Source organism: Eschrichtius robustus, chromosome 19 (assembly GCF_028021215.1).
Source record: "Eschrichtius robustus isolate mEscRob2 chromosome 19, mEscRob2.pri, whole genome shotgun sequence".
In the NCBI taxonomy this organism is placed as follows: Eukaryota; Metazoa; Chordata; class Mammalia; order Artiodactyla; family Eschrichtiidae; genus Eschrichtius; species Eschrichtius robustus.
In genome coordinates this window covers 56,357,073-56,380,418 of record NC_090842.1, presented here as the reverse complement: position 1 = coordinate 56,380,418, position 23,346 = coordinate 56,357,073, and the positions used below count along the sequence as shown (strand labels likewise).

Genomic DNA, 23,346 nt, shown 5'->3' with positions numbered 1-23,346 from the left:
CATATAATTTCTAGAACATTTATATTAATAATATTTACCTTTACAATGTAACTTAAGATTTATTATTACTCATTTGACATTGTTTCCCAGGTCATTTAATATACCAAATATACCTAACTAGTTTAATACCTCTCTTTGGGATGTTCAGGGGCCCTCTGAAGCATCCCAGAGTTAGCTGGAGGTCAAAAGAACTTCATTAAGAATTTGTCAAAGATGTCAAAATGTTTTAAATTTGGTCAAATAGGATCAGAAGTCACTGTGAGGCAATACTGATAAATATAACCAAAATGAAAATAAAAGATCTCAAAGGCAAGTGCAGGAAGTCACTGGTAAAGAAACTTTACAATCTGTTATCAAAAGCAGATCCATATTTCAAGAAAACTTTGTCCTCTCAACAGAGAAAAAACCAAATTCTAGTTTTACATCATTTTACCTTTAATATTAAAATTCATTTATTTAATTAAATTCAATCTAAACTTAGTCTTGATCATGCATAAAACTCTCTTCTCAGTATTCCCTTTTAAAAATTAATTTCTAGAAATATATGCCATTTCATAGTACAATCTTTCAATAAAGCACAAAACATATCTATTAATAGTTTCAAGCATATTTAGTCTCTCTGTAATAAGAGGTCAAGAGTAGGTAAACAAAGACTTCTTTAGCAATTAACGTTTTAGTATTTTATCTTATTAAAAATGATCTAGACCTTCAATGAATTTTCAACATTTAATTTGAGTTAGCAGAACTCTAAAGTTTCAAGCTGCCAAAAATCTGGAGAAATTGTTTGCAGGTAGACATACAATAAAACATATTATTCTTAAAGCATCACCCAAAAGCTTTTATTCCATTTATCTCATTTTATTACTTGTGAAAATATCATCATACCATTAATTATTTGTTGACAAATTTTATAACATAAATAACATGAGCTTATTGACTTTCAGTAACCCTAGTTACAATAAAAGTATTATACTTAATGTTGATGACTCTAAAGACATGTCTATATTAATTAAACCATCAATTTAAACTTGTTTTTGGTCATTAAAGATTAATTCTAGATCACGTGATCTTTTAAAAATTTGGGTTAGTTTTTGGTAACACTTAGAAATATTTGATTTGTAAGCACTTGCTTTTAAGTCTGTTAAACAGAGCTCTTTTACAAATTAATTCTGATAACACCGTCTGGAGGTAGGGACATAGCATATTTATAACATACACACAGACATAGATACATCCAGACAGACACAGCGACCTCATAATTTTCCTGCTTGAACTTAAAAAGCCTCTTTCCCTTTTTTTCCTTCCTTTCAGTTTTAAGTTCTACTAACTGAGCTAAGGCTGTATTCTCAGATGATGTGGGCTGTGTTTACATTTCAAGGATGTAATAAACGTTATAACTTCAAGCTTTCTCCTAGGAATACTTTTTTTTTTTTAACTGGCTCCACCTCACGGCATGCGGGATCTTAGTTCCCCAACCAGGGATCGAACCTGTGCCCCCAAGCAGTGGGAGCGTGGAGTCTTAACCAGTGGACCAACAGGGAAGTCCCTCCTAGGAATACTTTTATTCTCTTGGGGTCAGAACTTTGAAAAGGTGTTTTATCAAGCTGACTTTCTCTAAAATGTGAAAAGAGCTCCCTCCTGGCCATTTAAGAGTTAAGATAAGTGCTTTCGAGCATTGGCTTTGCTCCAATTGTACATGAAGCCAGGCAGAGTTCCCGCCAGTGGCTGCCCATCCAGGAGCTGTTTGGCCTTTGAGGCAGAGTTTCCCATTATTAATTTGGCAGCCTAATTCAGATATGATCTGAACAACTTTCTGAGGGCGGTTGTGATGGAGCGAATGCGTGCTGCTTCTGAGTCTTGTTCACCAAGGGAGTTCTATCCTTGGGTTGGTTCGACTCTCTTACGTGTCTCAGTTTCTCCCTCCAGTGGTCTAAAACTGCCAGGGGTGCTCGGGGCACTACATGATCAGCCTTTATTATGCCCCGATGACAAGCAGAGTTTACTTAATGGTTGTAGTGGGATCCTCTGTGGGACTGCTACAGGTCACGAGGATTGATTCTCAGACACTTCCCCTAGGTTCTCAGTCACCTCAGACCACCTCGTGGCCAGCAGGAGCAGCTGTCCCTTTTTCTTCAGAGCTGAGCAGACTCAGTGTCTCATTTCACTAGCAAACAGTTTGTTCAGACCATATACACATAATCTTTCCAATTTAAGCCAAATTTTAAAAAAGGACAAGACAACCCAATTTGCTCCAGATTTCCCCTAGGTCCTTGCCTAGGAAATGTACCTGAACCCCTTCAGGACTCCAAGTCTCAAGAAAAAGAGATGGAGTAAAATTCAGGACAGCATTTAAGCAATGATGTCCGGATATCAGGAGAACTTGGAGAAGCACCTGAGGAATACCGAGAAGCTGGTGGGGCTCAAAGTTTCAGGGTGGGGGGCTCCTGGTGTCCTTTGGTGGGTGTCTCCGATATCCTGCAGACTACGCCAAGAAAATGTCGATGAAAATTCAATAAACTCTCAAGTTAAAAAAGAAAAAAAAAGGGAATTTTCTTCAAGCCAAACAGGGTTATAATGCTGGAAGCAGATTCTCAGGAAGCTCTGAGAACTGTTCTGCCTGTTCGAAGTCGAAGGTACAGTCATATACATTTTCTAGACAAAGGATTGTACAACAAAATGACATATGATACTTTACATAAAGTTCACCAAGGATACCTAGTCCAGGTAAGAATGTACAAAACGAGCAGCAAGTCACCATGACCCCCACAGAGCTGGGAAAGAATTCTATTCTTCAGGAAGGTACATTGCGAACGTCAGAAGAAAGGGGAAAAAATGATCTTTACAATTGAGCAGGCACTGCCATCTTTGAGGAGCTCTGGTTAATTGCATAATGCAGGCACACGTTACATTAGGGAGGGACAGAGGAGGCCCAAAAAAGCACACGGAGAGAATTTTATTTTTAATTTTCTCTTGTCCTGCCTGAAAATATACATTTTATTTCATCACTCCACAATCTCACTAACACGGATTTATTGTGATTGTTACTGGTTTCTTCTTGGGGTTTTATTGTTTGTTTAGCCATATGGCTTATCACAGGACACTAAGTACAGTTCTCTGGGCTATACAGTAGGACTTTGTTGTTTACCCATTCTAGATAAAATAGTTTGCATTTGCTAATCCCAAACTCCCAATCCTTCCCTCCCCCAACCCCCTCCCCCTTGGCAACCACAAGTCTGTTCTCTATATCTGTGAGTCTGTTTCTACTTCATAGATAAGTTCATTTGTGTCATATTTTAGATTCCATATATAACTGATATCATATGGTATTTATCTTTTTCTGACTTCACTTAGTATGATAATCTCTAGGTCCATCCATGTTGCTGTAAATGGCATTATTTCATTCTTTTTTTATGGCTGAGTAGTATTCCATTGTATATACGTACCACATCTTTATTCTTTATCCATCCATCTGTGGACGGACATTTAGGTTGGTTCCATGTCTTGGCTATTGTAAATAGTGCTACAATGAACATTGGGGTGCATGTATCTTTTGGAATTATAGTTTTCTCTGGATATATGCCCAGGAGTGGGATTGCAGGATCATATGGCAACTCTATTTTTAGTTTTTGAAGAACCTTCATAATGTTTTCCACATCGGCTGCACCAATTTACATTCTGCAGCATGGCCAAAAAAAAAAAAAATGTACTGCTATGGGCAGCAGGGTGTGGTTTCTAAGATTTGCTTTAAATTGCCTGGGGGAGCAAGTGGGTGGGAGTAGAGATGAAACCAGATGGGTCGGGAGTTAACTGCTGGAGCTCGTTATACTCTTCCACTTTGGGATATGTTGGAAAACCTCAATAGTAATAATTTTATTGACAGTGTATGTATCGAAAAGAAATTTGGCCCATATAATAGTCAATCCATCTCTCAGAATTCAGGATCTCTCCACCCACATTGCTTATGGCCCTTTTCCCCTTCCCTGCTCTGCTTCCCATGGCACTGATCACCTACACTACACACTACACAATTTCCATGTCACATCCACTGCTCATCATGGCTTATGTGAATTACAGTCTGATTTAATGTTTATTCCATAATAAAACTCTTTGAATCTTTTCTACAGTTGTGAAGAGGATTTGGGGGGTTGGCAGATTTTATTTTTAATGATTTCCCCAACAGTATATAACTTGTTTATTCTGTCTCCTGTTTACCACGTCTCTCCCCCTTGAAGGTAAGTTCCATGTGGGCAAGACACCATGTCTGGTTTTACTTGCTGATATTGAAGAATTATATGTGTAGCACACATTTTATTTTTATTGGGTAGAGTTGGTATACAGATTAAAAGCAAGGATTCTAGATGCAGCCTGGTTAGGTTCAAATCCCAGCTCTGTCACCTACTAGCTGTTTGATTTGGGCAGGTCACTTGGCCTCAGTTTTCTCACCTGGGAAGTGGGGACATAGCCATACCTATCTCAGGGGGTTGCTACCCTGACTGGTAGTAAGAGGCTCCATGAAGTTTGGCTGGGGTTATTACTGGTTACAGCACTCATTTAGGGAGTCAGATAGAAATGCATTTGGCTCCTGCTGGAGCCTGTTTTCTCCTGTGCAATGATCTCCAAGCTAGTGAGGCTGGATCCTTAAAGGTGATGAGAATTTTATATGACCTAATGAATACAAAGCCTCCTGCCCAGGTGTCTGACCCAAACAGCAGCAGTTGTTCAGCACCAAGGGCCTTACAGCCTGGTTAGGGACACTCCAAGGGGCCACTGGTGTGCACAAAGAGCGACAGACTCTGACTCCTGGCGGCCCCTACTCTGGGAGGTTTGGTTGGGCAATTCCCTCTCAGTCCAAATACAGCCTGAAGGAGGCGGGTTTCTGGAGAATACAGGAGGTGGGCACAGGAGGGGCTGGCTAGTAAGTCGGAGCAAGGCAGAGGGAGGAGGGGGCATGACAGTAAGAAAGGAGGGGCGGGCAGAGACTGTGGAGTCAGAAGGAGCATGGGGCAGGGGAGGTGGCCAGCAGTGGTGTTGGGTATTAAGAAGGGAGGGGCAGGCAAATAAAAAGGGCAGAGGTAGAGATGGGGGCCCATGACGCTAGATGAAGGCTTGCCTGCGAGGAGCACTGGCTGAGATGCAGGGTAGGACTCGGGGGTCTGCAAGGTCGCAGAGGAGGCTGGCTGCCGGGGGCTGTGATGCAAATGGTAGAGAGGGGCTTAGATCGCCTGCTGGCAAGGACGGGTTGGGAGTTTGGGGCCTTGAGGATGGGGCTGGGGGTGGTGAGGATGGGGAGGCGGCTGAGGGGGCTTAGGGGGTGACAGTCTTTGGGGTGGCTGGCAGGGGCGGGGCTGGTAGAGGCTGCAGGTCCCTGACACCCTGAAGTATGACACTGGCTCTCCCGCGTTGCAGCTGGGCCTGGTGAGAAGACCATGGACAACTCGACCTCTGGGGGCCTGCCCGCCTGAGTCCCCGCTGGGGAGCCCGAAACCGAGGAGCCGCTGGGCCTGAACCACCTGCCCACGGAGCTGCTCGAGGTGGTGCTGAGCCACGTGCCCCCTCACGTGCTGCTCGGGCGCTGCCGCCGGGTGTGCCGGTACCGGCGCGCCCTGGTGGACTGCCAGGCCCTTTGGTTGAACATCCTGGCCCGAGACCACGCCGCCCTGTGGCCCGTCCTCCGCACCTGCCTGCCCCCCGCCGACAACCCCAGGCCCTGCGTCCTGGGCCGCTTCTGCGAGCGCAGACCCATAGGACGCAATCTCCTCCAGAACCCCAAGGGCCTAGGTGGGGAGCCCAGGAAAAGCATCCTCAAGGGAACCTGTGGGAGGGTCTGGAGTGGCGTGGCCTCATGGGAAACCCATGGGTTCTCTCCGTGGGCTGGTGGGCTGGCCAGGAACTTGGTCACAAACTTTTTTTATTTAACAGAAGTCCTCCAGAAATCGATGGTTGTGCACGGTTGTGGTGCCCTGGCTATGGAGGAAAGCTGGGAGGCCATGCCTAGGCCCCCTTTGCAGATCTGCTTCCAGTCTGCCTACAGGTGAAAGTCCCTCTTCCCCAAGGGCCAGGGCGGTGGTGAGTACTTCCCTGTTCTCTTGACCTTTCTCCCTCCTTCCTAGGTGGTGTCACAAAAAGAAGCAAGTGTTGGACCTGGAGAAGGAGGGATTTTGGCGAGAACTCCTGGACAGTGGAAAGATGGAGATTTGTGTCTCTGACTGGTGAGTGTGATGATAAAACAGCCCTTTTGCTGAGCGCTGATGTTGGCATGGGTGACCTCGTTTAGGCCTCCTAACAACCCCTTAGGGTAAAGCAGGTAGGAAATGACTTCACCACCATCAGAGCTTTAGTACCCAGCAGAGTACACTCCCTGAACCCTCTCCTAACCTGCAAAGGGACTTGGATTGGAAGATGCCAGGTTGGATCCTATACAGAGGACTTGGGTCCAACTCTGTAAATGAGATGCCCCTTGGTTTAGGAGGAGGCAAGATAGGAGAGTTTGGCTAAGAGGTCAGATTCTGGAGCCAGAACCTCCCAAGTTCAAACCCTGGCTTCCCAGCTTTGAGGCCTTGGGCAAATCACAGTGTGCTTCAGTTTCCCTATCTTTGTAAGATTGGGTTATATGTCAGGTACCTAGCCAGTGCTTTGAACTGTGAGCTCTGTCAGCACCCTTCATGATCCTTGATCCTGTGGGAAAGTGTGTTTTGAAACATCAAACTGCGAAGTTCAGAAAGGGGAGGTGACTTCCCCTGGTGGCACAGCTAGGGCTTGGCAGGACCTGGAATGAGGCTCATACTTGTCTGACTCCAGAGCTTGTGCTCTGTAGTGATGGTCTTGAAACTGGGGTCCATGAAGACTTTCCAAGGGATACCTGACCCGGATAATTTTAAATTCTCTACTCTTTTATGTTCCTTGTTCTCAAATTAATCAGCTACAGATCACATCTATGGTGGAAGTATCACTGGTTATTCTTCCCAAATGCTATCTCATAACGCTCCAGTTTTACAGAAAAAGAAAGCCCCTCACTGTGTTGTGTGGTTCCCAGAGGGAAAGACTACTTGAGAGACAGGCAAAGTGACCCTTTGAAATTTTGGCCTTACCAAATTAACTTTTTTTTTAAAATGGTACATTCTCTGCCCAACCTGATAATGAGGGATGAGGAATTTGGAAACCCAGGTGCTTGTTTGTTTGTTTATTTATTTATTTATTTATTTAATATTTATTTATTTGGCTGTGCCAGGTCTTAGTTGCAGCACACGGGATCTTCATTGCTGCCTGCCGGATCTTTAGATGCGGCATCCGGGGTCTAGTTCCCTGACCAGGGATTGAACCCGGGCCCCCTGCATTGGGAGTGTAGAGTCTTAACCACTGGACAATCAGGGAAGTCCCTATTATTTTAATTTTTTGGCCACTCCACGCCAAAACATAAACATCCTAGTTCCTTGACCAGGTATGGAACCCGTGCCTCCTGCAGTGGAAGCGTGGAGTCCTAACCACTGGACCGCCAGGGAAGTCTCCCAAATTTACTTTCTATCGAGGCACCATAAACTGCCGCCTCTGCAAATCTATCTCATTAGAAGATGTATTTACAATCAACTTCTGTTTTTAACTTAATCCTTTATCAAACTATTGTAGCATGTTTGTGTGGCTTTGAGCAATGGTGTACCAGTTGATTGTAATAATCAGTGACTCCCCAGTTTTGCCATACATCACCCAGAAATATTTACAACTCCCAATGCCTGGGTCACACTCCATACCAATTAAATAGGAGTGTCTAAAATGAGAGCGCCAGGCATCAACATCTGTGAGAAGTTTAGAGCCAACTTCAAAGTTAATGACCACCACAATGTCAAGACCACCTTCCAACTGCCAGATAGGGGCATTCCCAAAGCCACCCTCAGGCTCAGTAATTGACTAGAAAGACATAGAACTGAATGAAAACTCTTATACAATTAGTTTGTTACAGGGAAAAGATACAGATTAAAATTAGCCAAGGGGAAGATCACAGGGCAGCATCCAGGGGAAGTATCCAACACCAGACTTCCATTGCCCTCTCCCTGTGGAGTCATGACACCTGACTGTCCTGGCCTCCAATGGTGACAGTACGCATGGAATATTGCCAACCAGGGAAGCTCACCTGAGTTTATAGGGGCTTTATTATATGTTTCATCTCAGCCTCCAGGTCAACTGATTGAGTGGGGCATCCTAAACCACATTGTTGGTCTTCCTGGAGTGGCTTGCCCCCATTATAGACTATCTATGTGGACGTGGCCAGCCCCCACCAAATCATATTTGCAGGCTGTCCAGTATGACCCAAGGTCCCCAGGCAAACAAGGTTAGTCCTGTCACACATAACATTCCAAGGGTCCTGAGATTACATCCCAGAAGCAGAGAGCAAAGACCGTACATTTGGACAAGCCTATGGCAGGAGGTACCTTGAAGAGCACGGCTCTAGGTCATTATTTCTGAAATGAATGTGCATGCAGACAAGCTGGGGAGCTTGTGTTTAGTGCAGGTGGATTCATTGGGTATACACAGGGTCCAAGCTGCCAAGTGACACTGATGGTGCTTGTCCTGGGGACCACATTTTAGATTTGCATACATGCACAGGCCATTCAGGTGAAGCAGGCAGACATCCAAAGAGATGGAGTGGCAAGTCCAACCTTCAAGCTCTCCCTTCTCCCATAGGTGGGCTGGCCGACAAGGCACTGACAATATATATCATCTAATTATCCAACTTCTAGATGCCAACCAGTCCATCCTGGATCATTTCTCTTCTGTGCCTATGCCCATTCGGCAGTGGAGAAACAATGTCTCCTTTGAGGTGAGTCTCTGAGAAGGGTGAGGGGAAAGGATGGTGGAGCCTATGATGAACTATTGTTGCATAACAAATTGCCCCAAAATTTAGTGGCTTGATATGAACAGCAGTCATTTTCTCACCTCTCATGGGTTCTACGAGTAGGGCTCTGCTGGGAGTTTCTAGCTCTGGTCTCTCATGTGGTTGCATTAGACACAGGCTGGAGCTGAAGGCATGTTGGGGTGTGAGTGTGTATACAGCAGCTGGTGGCTGGCCAAGCAGCTCTTGGTTTAGTCTCAGAGCTTGGCCGTGGGATCTCTCTGCTTGGTCTAGCTTGGGCTTCCTCACAGCATGGTGGCTTCAGGGCAGTCAGACTGCTTCTTGGTGGCTCAGGGTTCTACCATGAGGCTTCTGGAGAAACCAGCAGAAGCTGCATTGCCTTTCTGACCCAGCCTTGGAAGTCACTTAGCAAAAGTCACTCAGCATCACTTCCACCACACTCTTGGTTACAAGGAAACCCCTCCAGACTCAAGGGGATGGGAAGTAGACTCCACTCCTGGAAGAGGAGTGTCGTGATTCTAGAAGTACATGTGGAACTAGAAGTACCTGTGGAGACATTGTCGCAGCCATCTATGGAAAATACCACCTGTCAGAAGGCCCCCAACTCAGTTTTTGAAGGCACAATGAGACTTACCTCTTTTCCTTCCTACAGGTCAACCATGTGTTCTCCAACTTCAAGAAGGGTGTCCGCTTTGTGTCTTGTGAACACTGGGTCCAGGACGTGGAGTTCTTGTCTGAACATTATGGAGTCTGTCTGTCCTAGTCGTGGACTGTCCTTGCAAAACTACCTGACCGTGCCTCCCAGGAGCTGGGCCCATTGGCTGGGCCATCTCAATAATCAAGGGCTTGTAGCTCCCTGGCATCCTGGGATCTCCTAGGTCCAGTCGAGGGTCTAGATTCTTCTGCATGGGGCTGCAGAAGGGTGACAGTTATGGGCCATGTCAGGAAATTGTTGTCCACCTCTGGGAACAAATGTGACTGCCCACAGAAAATTCAGGAAGAAATTGAGCTTCTGATAGAAGGCAAGTGACTTGCCCAGCTCAGAGGGGTCTGAACCCCAGCACTGCGCCACCCTGTGGAGAGGTTGGTGTTAGTGGGGATGCAGTTGCCATTTCCCTAGAGAAGTAGACTTCTGATGCGGACTCTGTCTCTGCATGGGATGGAGAGGTCATGGGCTATGGGGATTCTCCTTGGATGACGGCCAACCTTTCTTGACCCTTTCACTCGGGGAGCATAATGATAATAATAAATCAGTAATAACAGTGCCCCCTCCCATCCCAGGCACTTTGCTGCTCATCTTAGGAGCACTATTTCATCAACTCTTCTCAACTCCCCCTTGATGTAGGCCTTGCTACCATCCCAGTTTACAAAATGAGAAAAAAAGCTTGGGGAGGGCAGCAGCCTGCCCAAAGTCACAGAGCTGAACCTCGGTCCACAGGGAGGAGACTCCTGAGCCCGCCTCTAACCTGCTGTGCAGGGCATCTGATCAGGGCAGTGACTGGAGGCAGCCAGTATCAACCAGGGGCTGGCTCTCCAGGGGCAGGTGGAGGCAGGTGCCCTGAGCCCCAGGTCCTTCTCCACCAGCAGTCCGTGAACTTGGCATGGAGCCTAGAGGAACTATTAACATCAGTTCTGAAGCCAAGACTGCCAGGTCTCAAACCTTAGCTGGGACAAACCAAACACTCCATATCTGCCCCCTCCCTCCAATGCCACTCCCCACCCCCAACCACTGTCCAGGGAAGGCACACGCTTTGGGTTACGTTCTCCTTTTTCTACATATGTTTGTCTCACAATTATTATATAGCATTTTTTTATGTGTTCTTAAGTTTTATGGAAATGATATATTGTACTCATCAACCCAAAGCTTCATGTTTGCCCTGAGGATGTGCTTTTGGATTAGTCCATATTGTTACCTGGAGATCTTGTCCTCTTGTGTGTCAATACTTAACTCTTCTTTAATGCCCTTCAATAAAGTTTTATAAATTTTTTCATAAAATATTGCATATCTTTTGTTGGATTTATTCTGAGCCACCTTAAGATTTTGTAAATCGAATTTTAAAAAATTTTTAATAAAAAATATTCTTAAATTGTAAAATGTCAAATTTAACCATCTTAACCATTTTCGAGTTTAATAATGTTAAGTATGTTCACATTGTTGTGCAACCCATCTCCAGAACTCTTTTCACCTTGTACAGTGGAAACTCTGGACCCATTAATCAATAACTCTGCATTCCCTCCACCTCAACCCCCAGCAACCACCATTCTACCTGGTCTCAATGAATTTCCCTATTCTAGGAACCTCCTATAGGTGGAATCATACAATTTTTGTCTTTTTGTGTCTGGTTTATTTCTCTTAGCATAATGTCCTCAAAGTCCATGTTGCAGCATGTATCAGAATTTCTTTCCTTTCTGAAGCTGAATAATATTCCACTGTGTGTAAACACCACATTCTGTTTATCCAGTTAACTGTTAAGGGACACGTGGGTTACTGCCACCTATGGCTGTTGTGAATATTTATGTGAATATGGGTGTAAAAATATCTCTTCAAGACTCTGCTTTCAATTCTTTTGGGTATTTATCCAGAAGCGGGATTGCTGGATCATTTATGGAATTTAAATTTTTTTAACTTTGAAACAAGCTCACTTTTTTTTTATGTTTGTGTTTTAAGTTTTTATTGAAGTATAATGTGCACACAGAAAAGTGTAACCCGAGCCCATCTATAAACAGCCACTGACTGAGAAATCAGACACGGCATCTTGTGCCTTCAGGGTAACTGCTGTCCTGACTTTTAGCATCACTGATGGCGTCTTTCCTGAGGTATTTTAAACAGAATCACATGGCACTTACTCCTTTGCATTGGTTTATTTCCCTTAACCTTAGGCTTCTAAAGTCCATCCATGTTTTTGCAAGTGGCTGTAGCTTGTTTCTTCTCTTTGCTGAATACTCTTGATTTATTCATCTGCTGTGGGTGGACATTGGTTCATTTTTGGTTTGAGTCTCTGATCAATAAAGCTGCAGTGAACATTCTAGTATCTATCTTTTTTTTAAATTTATTTATTTTTGGCTGCTTTGGGTCTGGCTTTGGCAGGCTTTCTCTAGTTGTGGCGAGCGGGGTCTACTCTTTGTTGCGGTGCTCGGGCTTCTCATTGCAGTGACTTCTCTTGTTGCGGAGCATGGGCTCTAGGCGCACGGGCTTCAGTAGTTGTGGCACACAGGCTCAGTAGGTGTGGCTTGAGGGCTCTAGATCACAGGCTCAGTAGTTGCGGTGCACAGTCTTAGTTGCTCTGTGGCATGTGCGATCTTCCCCAACTAAGGATCAAACCCGTGTCCCCTGCATTGGCAGGTGGATTCTTAACCACTGCGCCACTAGGGAAGTCCTCTAGTATCTATCTTTATGTGCACACGTTTCTCATACCTGGGAGTACAACTGCGCATGTGAAAATTAACAAAGAGAAACCTCGCTAAATTGGAGTCAGGGGGACTTCCCTGGCAGTCCAGTGGGTAAGACTCTGCACTCCCAATGCAGTGGGCCCAGTTTGATCCCTGGTCAGGGAACTATATCCCACATGCATGCTGCAGCTAAGAGCGCGCATGCCACCATTAAAGATCCCATATGCTGCAACTAAGACCTGGCACAGCCAAAATAAATAAGTAATACATTTAAAAAATAAAAATAAAATAAAATGGAGTTGGGAGGCCAGAAAGGAGAGCTGTCACACAGGTACCCCTCCATGTCAGATCCCATAAGGAAGAGACCTACCTTGCATCTCTGGCAGGAAGTGACACTACTTTACTACAGCCAGCAGGAGGAAGAAAGATTTTCTCCTTGCCTGGCAACAGCTCGGCCAATGAGAGACTGTCACAACTCAGCCAATGAAAAAGCCTCTATACTTAGAACATCTCCTTTCCTCCAATGGACTTTTTGTTTATAACAGTCCCTCCAAACATGCCCTCTCCTCTATAAAAGAATTCTTTCTCCTTTGCTTTAGAGGACTTGCATGTGATTCACCATATTTTCATATCCCAAACTGCAATTCTTCACTGCTTCTGAATAACCTTGTTTTCCTAGTTAAATAACTGGCTGTTTTATTGTTTTAGATGAATACATGTCATGGTGTAGGTATATATTCAGCTCTAGTAGGTGCTGCCAAACAATTTTCCAATGTGATAGTACCATGTCATCACTCCCACAGGTAAGAGAGCTCCAATTAATTGCACCTGTAGATGAAAATGCAAAAAAGCCAAACTGAGGATTATAACCCAGGAAGCAGATTCTCACAAAGCTCTGAGAACTCTTCTGCCTTTTAGAAGTCAAAGGTACAGTCGTACACATTTTCTAGACAAAGCATTACACATCAGTGTAACATACTGATATTTTACATAAAGTTCACCAAGGGTACCTAGTCCAGGTAAGAATGTACAAAGCAAGCAGCTACTCACCATGACCCCCTACAGAGCTGGGAAAGAACACTATTTTTTAGAAAGTTACATTACCAGCATCAGAAGAAAAAAAACTGACCTTTCAGTTGAGCAAGCACTTTGGGGAGCTCTGATTGTGTGTAATGCATATACACATCCCACATTAGGGAGGCAGGAGGCCTAAAAAACCACAGAGACAATTTTATGTTTAATTTTTTCTTTTTCTGCCTCAAAATATAGATTTTATTTCATCATTTTCCCCCTTTTGATCATTAATATTCCAATAGAAAGCATTAGGTGATCAAATATTTGGCCTCTGATGCCATGGTGGTTGCCTACCTGCCCTGGATCCATCATGTCCTTTGCTGCCAGTCTTTTTTTTTTTTTTTTAAATACTAGTTCTGTTTATCGGTAATATTTTAACTCATTTTATTTTATTTTATTTATTTATTTATTTTAAATTTTATTTATTTATTTATTTATTTGTGGCTGTGTTGGGTCTTCGTTTCTGTGCGAGGGCTTTCTCCAGTTGCGGCGAGCGGGGGCCACTCTTCATCGCAGTGCGCGGGCCTCTCACTATCGCGGCCTCTCTTGTTGCGGAGCACAGGCTCCAGACGCGCAGGCTCAGCAATCGTGGCTCACGGGCCCAGTTGCTCCACGGCATGTGGGATCTTTCCAGACCAGGGCTCGAACCCGTGTGCCCTGCATTGGCAGGCAGATTCTCAACCACTGCGCCACCAGGGAAGCCCTGCTGCCAGTCTTAACAGCCCAGTTCTTTTCCTTTTAGGGGTTATGCTAGTAGAATGCTTCACAAGGACTGATAGTCAGTTTTATCAGTCAGTTCCAATAGGACTTATGCCAATTTTACCCTGTATGTGCATTGTGCATGCCCTTTTATATAGAACAATAGATATGATCAATAGTTTCAAGTCATTTAGACATCATTATTTTCGTTGGAGTTTTGAATACATATACACTGAGATGTACAAGAGATTATTACTCTATAAATGATATAGAACACAATCGCCAGAACCAATAACAGTAACAAAGTCAGAAGTAGAGATTTAAGCCATGAATGCCCAAAACTGAACCATTTACCAAAGATTTCATTTAGACTAGAAAGTGGGTTCTTCAGTGTAGAAATTTTTATTTTGTATGAGAGTCATTAGATGGGTATATTGGAGGACTCATCTGATATGAAATTACAACATTGTCTGGATTCTAGCACACTTCCCCCTACAAAGCAGTTTTAAAAATCAAGAGCTACTTGCTTTTGCAACATCACAGTCTCATCCCAGAAACTTCAGAATTGTATAAATTAATTGAATGTAGTAGACTTGGAGCTATATCCTGATGGGGAAACTTTTTGTAGATTACAGGAACATCTGAAAAGTCAATGATGAGAATTATGAGGGGCTTCTATTGGCCTTATTGACAGAGGAATTTAATGACAAATCCAACGATCAGTTAAATTGCCCCCAGTAGTAATACTTTGTGATAGCATTACTAAAGGGTTTTGGGGCAAAAACATGACTAGAAATAAAAAAACAACTTTTAATTTTGATTTCAAGACAGACTTTTGGTAACAGTACATTTGAACTGGTAGGATGGGTCTTTCAGGCCTGGCCCAGACTCTTGGGTCAGCTGTCTGCTACTGCTGTTGTCATCTTCTCTTCCTAACTTGGTGATGCCTGTCTTAGTTGAAGTCAGGTGCTAGAAACAGCCATCAAAGTCCATTCAGGTGGAGAGTGAGAGATGTGAATCCTTGAATTAATGTGTCTCAGTTTGGCTGTGCATGGATTAGTTAATAATGTCTGAAAAGTTTCTTTCCATCATGGCTGCAAAGAATCTTTTATTTGATGTCCTTTCCAATAAGCAAAATCCCTGGGTTATAATCCATGATCCTTTCCACCTCCAGGGAGCTCTTTGTAAAAGTAGATCCCAATTTTTTTTAAGATTTATTTATTATTTATTTTATTTATTTATTTTTTAATGTATTTTTGGCTTCATTGGGTCTTAGTTGTGGCACACAGGATCTTCATTGAGGCATGTGGGATCTATCACTGCAGCACGCGGGCTCTTCATTGCGGTGCACGGGTTTCTCTCTAGTTGGTGCATGCGGGTTTTCTCTTCTCTAGTTGTGGTGCACAGGCTCCTGGGTGTGTGGGCTCTGTACTTTGTGGCTCGTGGGCTCTAGTTGAGGTGCATGAGCTCAATAGTTGTGGCACACGGGCTTAGCTGCCCCGCGGCATGTGGGATCTTAGTTCCCCAACCAGGGATCGAAACTGTGTTCCCTGCATTGTCAGGCGGATTCTTTACCACTGGACCACCAGGGAAGTCCCCCAATTTTTTTTAAGTATGTCAATAAGGCCTGCCAATAATGTAATATGTTTCCTTTGAACCATCATGGGTGAAAGTTTCCAAAATATTGTTTTCCCCATAAAACCGTTTTCTCAGATGCCCAGTGGGGTAAAGAATGTACATGCTGGAGTATCGGCAAATTGGGCTTCAATAGACACTGTAAGTTTTGTTTTGTTTTGTTTTATCATATCTAAACCACATTTGTGTGGTGGGATCAAAATACCTCCTTTTTGTTGCCGTATCTGTTTCTCTTCATTAGTGGTGATTTCTTGAACCTGTAGAAAGAAATCTTTTACTGGATTAGCAGGGTTAATGGAGAAGAGTGGACATTTTCAAGGCTGGACAGGATGAATGTTTAAAGCTAACTGTTTGGCTGCAGCATCAGCAAGCTGATTCCTTTTAGCTTCCATAGTGTCAGATTTGGAATGCCCTGGTGTTTTAATAATTGCTAACTGCTTTGGCAGTTACATAGCAATTAGTAACTCGGCATCCTGTTTTCTATCTTTTTTATAGGTTGCCCTGAAGTTGTTAAAAGCCTCATTGTTTTCATGGCATTCCAAAGTTGTGTACCACTACAAAAGCATAGTAACTGTCAGTATAAGTATTTGTTACCTGGTCTTTAACTAATTGACATCCTAGAGTTAAGGAAATTAATTTGGCATGTTGTGCTGACTTTGTTTCTGGTAAATAAGAGCTTTCAATTATGTCCACTGTGGGCATTATTGTATATCCAGCTCGGTAATGTCCCTGCTCATCCCTTAAGTACGACCCATCTGTAAATCTAATTACATCAGCATTATCAACAGGGACTTCTTGTAAGTCATTCCTGGGAGTGAGAATATAATCTGTTAACAAAATGCAATCATGATTTTTTTCTTGCTGTGATGCTGGAAGCAAAGTTGCAAGATTAATGTTATTACATCAAACCAGGGTAATATTGGGAATTCCCAGGGAATTCCCTGGTTAGGACTTGGTGCTTTCACTGCCGGGCACCCAGGTTCGATCCCTGGTCAGGAACTAAAAGTCTGTCACTGTGCAGCCAAAAAAAAAAAAAAGAAAAGAAAAAGGAAAACCAGGGTAGTATTAGGTGCAAAAAGCAACAATACTTCATAAGAAGTTAGTTCGCTTATAGAATTGTGCTGAGTGTGCTGAGAGTTTAGAAGAGACTCAACTAATGGTGAGACAGTTAAAGGAGACCCTATTAACACTTCCTCAGAAGCCGTCCATAAAAGTCATTCCTGGGACTTCCCTGGTGGCGCAGTGGTTAAGAATCCGCCTGCCAGTGCAGGGGATACGGGTTCCATCCCTGATCCGGGAAGATCCCACATGCCACAGAGCAACTAAGCCGGAGCGCCACAACTACAGAAACCCACCCGCCTAGAGCCGTGCTCCACAACAAGAGAAGCCACCACAATGCGAAGCACACGCACCGCAACGAAGAGTAGCCCCCGCTCGCGGCAACTAGAGAAAGCCTGCGCGCAGCAATGGAAGACCCAACGCAGCCAAAAATAAATAAATAAAAATAAATAAGAGAGTCATTTCTGAAATAACCATCATACAAAGTGAAAGTCCCTTTGCTACCAAGTCTACTTTAGTTTTGTAGTGTAAAAGCAAGTCATCTACAAGCATGTTTGTAAAAGCATCAGAGTAAGACAATAACTGTCTATGAATGACAAAAGACTTAAAAAGCATGGTTGAAGACCGATTACAATGCAATTGTCAAGGAAATTTGGCTGTTTCTGTGACATACAGCATTTTAAGATAATAACTAGGATTATGACTGACCACATAACAGGATATTTCAAATTTTAGGAACTTCATATAATTTCTAGAACATTTGTATTGATAAATGTCCGACAACGTCTTCCATGTGGCATTCGGTTCCATATTAACCCCCCAGTCTAAATACAGTCCGATGGAGGGGTTATCTAGAGAATACGGGGGGTGGGAGGGGGGAAGGGCTGGCTTGTAAATTAGTGCAAGGTGAAGGGAGGAGGGGGCACGACAGTGAGAAGGGAGGGGCAGGCAGAGACTGGGAGACAGGTAAGGTGGGGCAGGGGGAGGGGCAGGGGTGTGGGTGGTGCTGGGTGTTAGGGAGGGGCAGGCCTATAAAAAGGGCAGACTTAGAGATGGGGGCACATGAAACAAGGTGAAGCCCAGCCTTCCAGGAGCGCTGGCCGAGATGCAGGGTAGGACTCCAAGAGGTCAGTGAGGCCACAGAGGGGGTTGGCTGCAGGGGGTTGCAGTGGTCCGCTGGCAAGGACGGGCTGGGAGTCTGGGGACTTGAGGATGGGGCTGGGGGTGGTGAGGATGGGGAGGCGGCTGACGGGCTTTGGGGGGTGACAGTCTTGGGGTGTAGCTGGCAGGGGCGGGCTGTCATGGCTGCAGGTCCCTGACGTTTTGACACTGGCTCTCCCACAGTGGCAGCCGAGCCTGGTGAGGAGACCATGGGTGCCTCGGCTTCCAGGAACTGGCTAGTCGGTGTTTCCGCGCTGGAGCCTGAACCCGAGGAGGCGCTGGGTCTGGGCCAGCTGCCCACGGAGGTGCTCGAGATGGTGCTGAGCCACGTGCCCCCTCACGTGCTGCTCGGACGCTGCCGCCGGGTGTGCCGGCGCTGGCGCGACCTGGTGGACTGCCAGGCCCTGTGGTTGAACATCCTGGCCCGAGACCACGCCGCCCTGTGGCCCGTCCTCCGCACCTGCCTGCCCCCCGCCGACGACCCCAGGCCCTGCGTCCTGGGCCGCTTCTGCGAGCTCCGACCCATAGGACGCAACCTCCTCCGGAACCCCAAGGGCGAAGGTGGGGAGCCCAGGAAAGGGGTCCTCCTCGAGGGAGCAGGTGGGAGGGGCCGGATGCGGGGGGCGCTTGGACTCCGTGGGTGGCGTGGAACTGGATCCCAAGGGAGGAGCGGGAGGTGCAGGTCCCCGCGGGAAACCCCAGGGGACTTATCCCTGGGCGGGTGGGATGGCAAGGAACGTGGGGAAAAACCGTTTTCATTTAACAGAAGGTTTCCTGAAATGGACGGTGCTGAGCAGTGAAGACGGCTGGGCGGCGGAGGAGGAAAACTCGGAGGTCATACCTAGTGCCTATATGCTGACCAGCTTCCTGTCTGCCTACAGGTGAGTGTCGCTATTCCCCAAGGGCGGTTGTTGAGTACTTGCCTGGTCCTCATTGACCTTTCTCCCTCTTTCCTAGGGGGTATCACAAGAAGCAAGTGTTGGACCTGGAGAAGGAGGGCTTCTGGCCGGAACTCCTGGACAGTGGAAAGATTGAGATTTGTGTCTCTGACTGGTGAGTGTGATGATAAAAACAGCCCATTTTTATTTATTTATTTATTTGTTTGTTTGTTTATTTATTTATTTATTTTTGGCTGCGTTGGGTCTTCGTTGCTGCACGTGGGTTTTTCTCTAGTTGTGGAGAGCAGGGGTTACTCTTCGTTGTGGTTCGCTGGCTTCTCATTGCTGTGGCTTCTCTTGTTGTGGAGCACGGGGTCTAGGTGCACTGGCTTCAGTAGTTGTGGCTCACAGGCTCTAGAGCGCAGGCTCAGTAGTTGTGGCACACGGGCTTAGTTGCTCCGTGGCATGTGGGATCTTCCCCGACCAGGAATTGAACCCATGTCCCCTGTATTGTCAGGTGGATTCTTAACCACTGCGCCACCAGGGAAGTCCCTGGGTGACTTTATTTAGGCCTCCTAACAGCCCCTTAGGATAAAGCAGGTAGGGAAATGAGACAACCACCATCATAACTTTAGTACTTAGCAGAGTACATTCCCTGAACCCATCCCCTAACCCCCAAAGGGACCTGGATTGGAAGATGCCAGTTTGGGTCCTATACAGCGGACTTGGGCCGAACTAAGTCTTGCCTGTGAATGAGATGCCCCTTGGTTTAGGAGGAGGCAAGGTAGGAGAGTGGGCTAAAGGTCAGATTCTGGAGCCAGAACCTCTCAGGTTCAAACCCTGGCTTCCCAGCTTTGTGGCCTTGGGCAAGTCACAGTGTGCCTCAGTTTCCCTATCTTTATAAGATAGGGTTATATGTCAAACACAAAGCCAGTGCTTTGAAGTTTGAGCTGTTTCAGTACCCTTCATGATCCTTGATCCTGTGGGAAAATTATTTTTGGAACCTCAAACTGAGAAGTTCGGAATGGGGAGGTGATTTTTCCCTGGTGGCACAGCTAAGACTTGGCAGGGCCTGGCATTAGACTCATACTTGTCTGACCCTTGTGCTCTGTAGTGATGGTCTTGAAACTGGGGTCCATGAGCACCTTCCAGGGGATACAGGACCCAGATGATTTTAAGCAAGGTAAAATCCAAGTCCTCTACAGTTTTATGTTCCTTGTTCTAAAACAACTCACTACAGTTCACATCGATAGTGGGAGCATCATATAGTTATCCTTTCCCAATTCCTATCTCACAGTCCTTCTTCAGTTTTACAGAAAATGAAAGTCCCTCACTGTGTTGCGTGGTCCCCAGATGTAAAGACTACTTGAGAGACAGGAAAAGTGACCATTTAAAATTTTGGCCTTACCACATTCACTTTCAATCAAGGCACCGTAAACTTCCTCCCTCTGCAAATCCATATATTTAGGAGGTGTATTTCCAATCAACTTTTGTTTTTAATTTAATCCTTTATCAAACTATTGTAGCATGGTTGTGTGGCTTTGAGCAATGGTGTACCAGTTGATTGTAATAATCAGTGACTCCCCAGTTTTGTCATACATCACCCAAAATATCTATAACTCCCAATATCTGGGTCACACTCTATACCAATTAAATAGAGTGTCTAGGCTGAGAGAGCCAGGCATCAACATCTGTGAGAAGTTTAGAGCCAACTATGAAGTTAAAGGGCACAGTGTCAAGACCACCTTCCAACTGCCAGTTGGGAGGATTCCCAAAGCCACCCTCAGGCTCAGTAATTGACTAGAAAGACAGAACTGAATGGAAACTATTATACAATTAGTTTATTACATGGAAAATATACAGATTAAAATTAGCCAAGGGGAAGATCACAGGGCAGCATCCAGGGGATACCAGACTTCCATTGCCCTCTCCGCATGGGGTCAGGACACATGACTGTCCTGGCCTCCATGGGTGACAGTACGCATGGAATATTGCCAACCAGGGAAGCTCACCTGAGTTTATAGGGGCTTTATTATATGTTTCATCTCAGCCTCCAGGTCAACTGATATTGCGTGAGGCATCCTAAGTCACATTGTTGGTCTTCCTGCTGTGGTTTGCTCCCATTATAGACTATCTATGTGGATGTGGCCAGCCCCCACCAAATCATATTGGCAGGCTATTCAATGTGACCCAAGGTCCCCAGGTGAACAAAGATACTCCCGTCAGACATAACAGTCCAAGGGTCCAGAGATTACCTCCCAGTAGTGGACAGCAAAGACGTTACCTTTGGACAGGTCTAAATGCTTTTCTATAAGGTATCATTTCAAGATTCCAGATGATTCCAATCTGCAGCAATGTCTGGGAATCGCTAGTAGGAAATAATTTAATCCAAAAGAAAAAATGTTAATGCTTAGTGTTTTATGGTCACAGGAAAAATTTTAAATTTCTAATTATATTCTTTGAGTGTGTGTGTGGGCGGCGGGGGGGTTGGCACAAACGTATGAAAGGTAAGTGAGAAGAATTTAAAAATATATTAGTACTACATTAGGACAAAATTCTGTGGGAGAAGTAGAATGGACATCTAAGTCCAAGAAGTGGAGTGATGTGAAATCTCTGTAAAAGGAGATACTTACTTGTTTGTGTATTTATACCACCTATAACTCTTGTTTTTAAGTTTTTAATTTCTAACATCAAAAATGCACGTCTTGGTGTGCAACTCAGTGAATTATTACGAGGTGAATACATTCGCTAAATCAAGAACAGAATGTTTCCAGCAAACCCCACCCTCAGCATCCCTCATGCACCATTCCCCATCACTTTCAACCCAAGGGTAGCACCATCCTGAATTCTGTCACCATAGATAAGTCTTGTCCATTTTGGTACTTAATACATATTGAGTCATACAGTATATAGTTTGTATCTGGCTTCTTTCAATCAATAACACATTTGTAAATTCATCCATAATTGTATGTAGCTGCAGTTAGTTTACTTTCATGGCTTTATAATATTCCATTACATGAATATACCGTAATCTATCCATTTACCGTTGAAGGACATTGGATGTTGTGTCTTTGAATATTGCTGGATAGCCCATCACCAATTTATCTAGATTCCTCTGGATCCTTGTAAATGGCTGATAAGAAAATTGTATCTTAAAACATCACAGTTGTACACATTGGAAATGACATCTTTTGCCACCAGTGAAATATAGAATGAGAAATAATATGGGAGGAGGTACCCTGAAGAGCACGGCTTTAGGTCATTACTTCTGAAATGAATGTGCATGCAGACCAGCTGGGGAGAGAGTTTAGTGCAGACGGATTCATTGGGTATGCAGAGGGGCCAGACTCCTAAGTGACACTAATGGTGTCAGTCCTGGGGATCACAAAACTATTTTGTACTTGCATACATGGGAAGGCCATTCAGGTGAAGCAGGCAGACCCCCAAAGAGATGGGACGGCAAGTCCAGCCTTCAAGGTCTCCCTTCTCCCACAGGCGGAAGGACCAACAAAGAACTGACTGTATATATCAGCTAACTGTCCGACTTCTAGATGCCAACCAGGCCATCCTGGATCATTTCTCTCCTTTGCCTTTTCCCATCTGGAAGTGGAGAAACAGCGTCTCTCCTCGGGTGAGTCTCTGGGGTGTGGGAAAGGACAGTGGGGCTTATGATAATCTATTGCTGCATAAAAAATTGCCCTCAAATATAGTGGCTTAATAGCATCAGAACTCATTTTATCACCTCTCGTGGTTTCTATAAGTAGGGCTGTGCTGGGTGCTTCTGGCTCCATTCTCTAATGTAGTTGCCTTCAGACACTGGCTGGGGCCGAAGGGCAGGGCAGGATGTGAGTGTGTATACGGCTGGTGGCTGGCCAAGCACCTCTTGGTTTAGTCTCAGAGCTTGGCCATGGGATCTCTCTGCTTGGTCTAGTTTGGGCTTCCTCACAGCATGGCAGCTTTAGGACAGTCAGCTGCTTCTTGGTGGCTCAAGCCTCCACCATGAGGCTTCTGGAGAAACCAGCAGAAGCTGCATTGCCTTTCTGACCCAGCCTTGGAAGTCACTTAGCAAAAGTCACTCAGCGTCATTTCCACCACACTCTTGGTTACAAGGAAACCTGCCCAGATTCAAGGGAACAGGAATTAGACCCTATCCTTGGATAAGGAGTGGCATGATTCTAGAAGTACCTGTGGAGACATTGTCACAGCCATCTATGGAAAATACCACCTACCTGAGGACCCCAATTCAGCTTTTGAGAGGAAGCCTATGTCACATTGAAGCTTACCTCTTTTCCTTCCTACAGGTCAGCCATGTGTTCTCCAACCTCAAGAAGGGTGTTCGCTTTGTGTCTTTTGAATGCTGCATCTGGGACTTGGAATTCAGAAATGAGCAGTATGGAATCTCTGTGACGAATTCCAGTGTCATCGTGCAGGTCTGTGTGTCCTAGTCGAGGGCTGTCCTTGAAAACTACCTGACCGTGCCTCCCAGGAGCTAGGCCCCTTGGCAGGGCCATCTCAGTAATCAAGGGCTTGTAGCTCCCTGACATCCTGGGATCTCATGAATCCAGTCGAAGTTCCTACTGGGCCCTGTCTTCAGATTCTGGAAGC

General features: G+C 45.1%; 1 protein-coding gene across 1 annotated transcript; it reads left to right on the top strand.

The window, feature by feature from the left end:
* The first annotated feature begins 5,098 nt into the window (after positions 1-5,098).
* LOC137752418 (F-box only protein 27-like) lies at positions 5,099-9,608 on the top strand. Its single transcript, XM_068527129.1, has 6 exons — positions 5,099-5,138; positions 5,464-5,778; positions 6,054-6,066; positions 6,111-6,209; positions 8,677-8,812; positions 9,498-9,608. Exons 1-6 carry the CDS (start codon positions 5,099-5,101, stop codon positions 9,606-9,608), a joined length of 714 nt encoding a protein of 237 aa, XP_068383230.1.
* Positions 9,609-23,346: the final 13,738 nt, after the last annotated feature.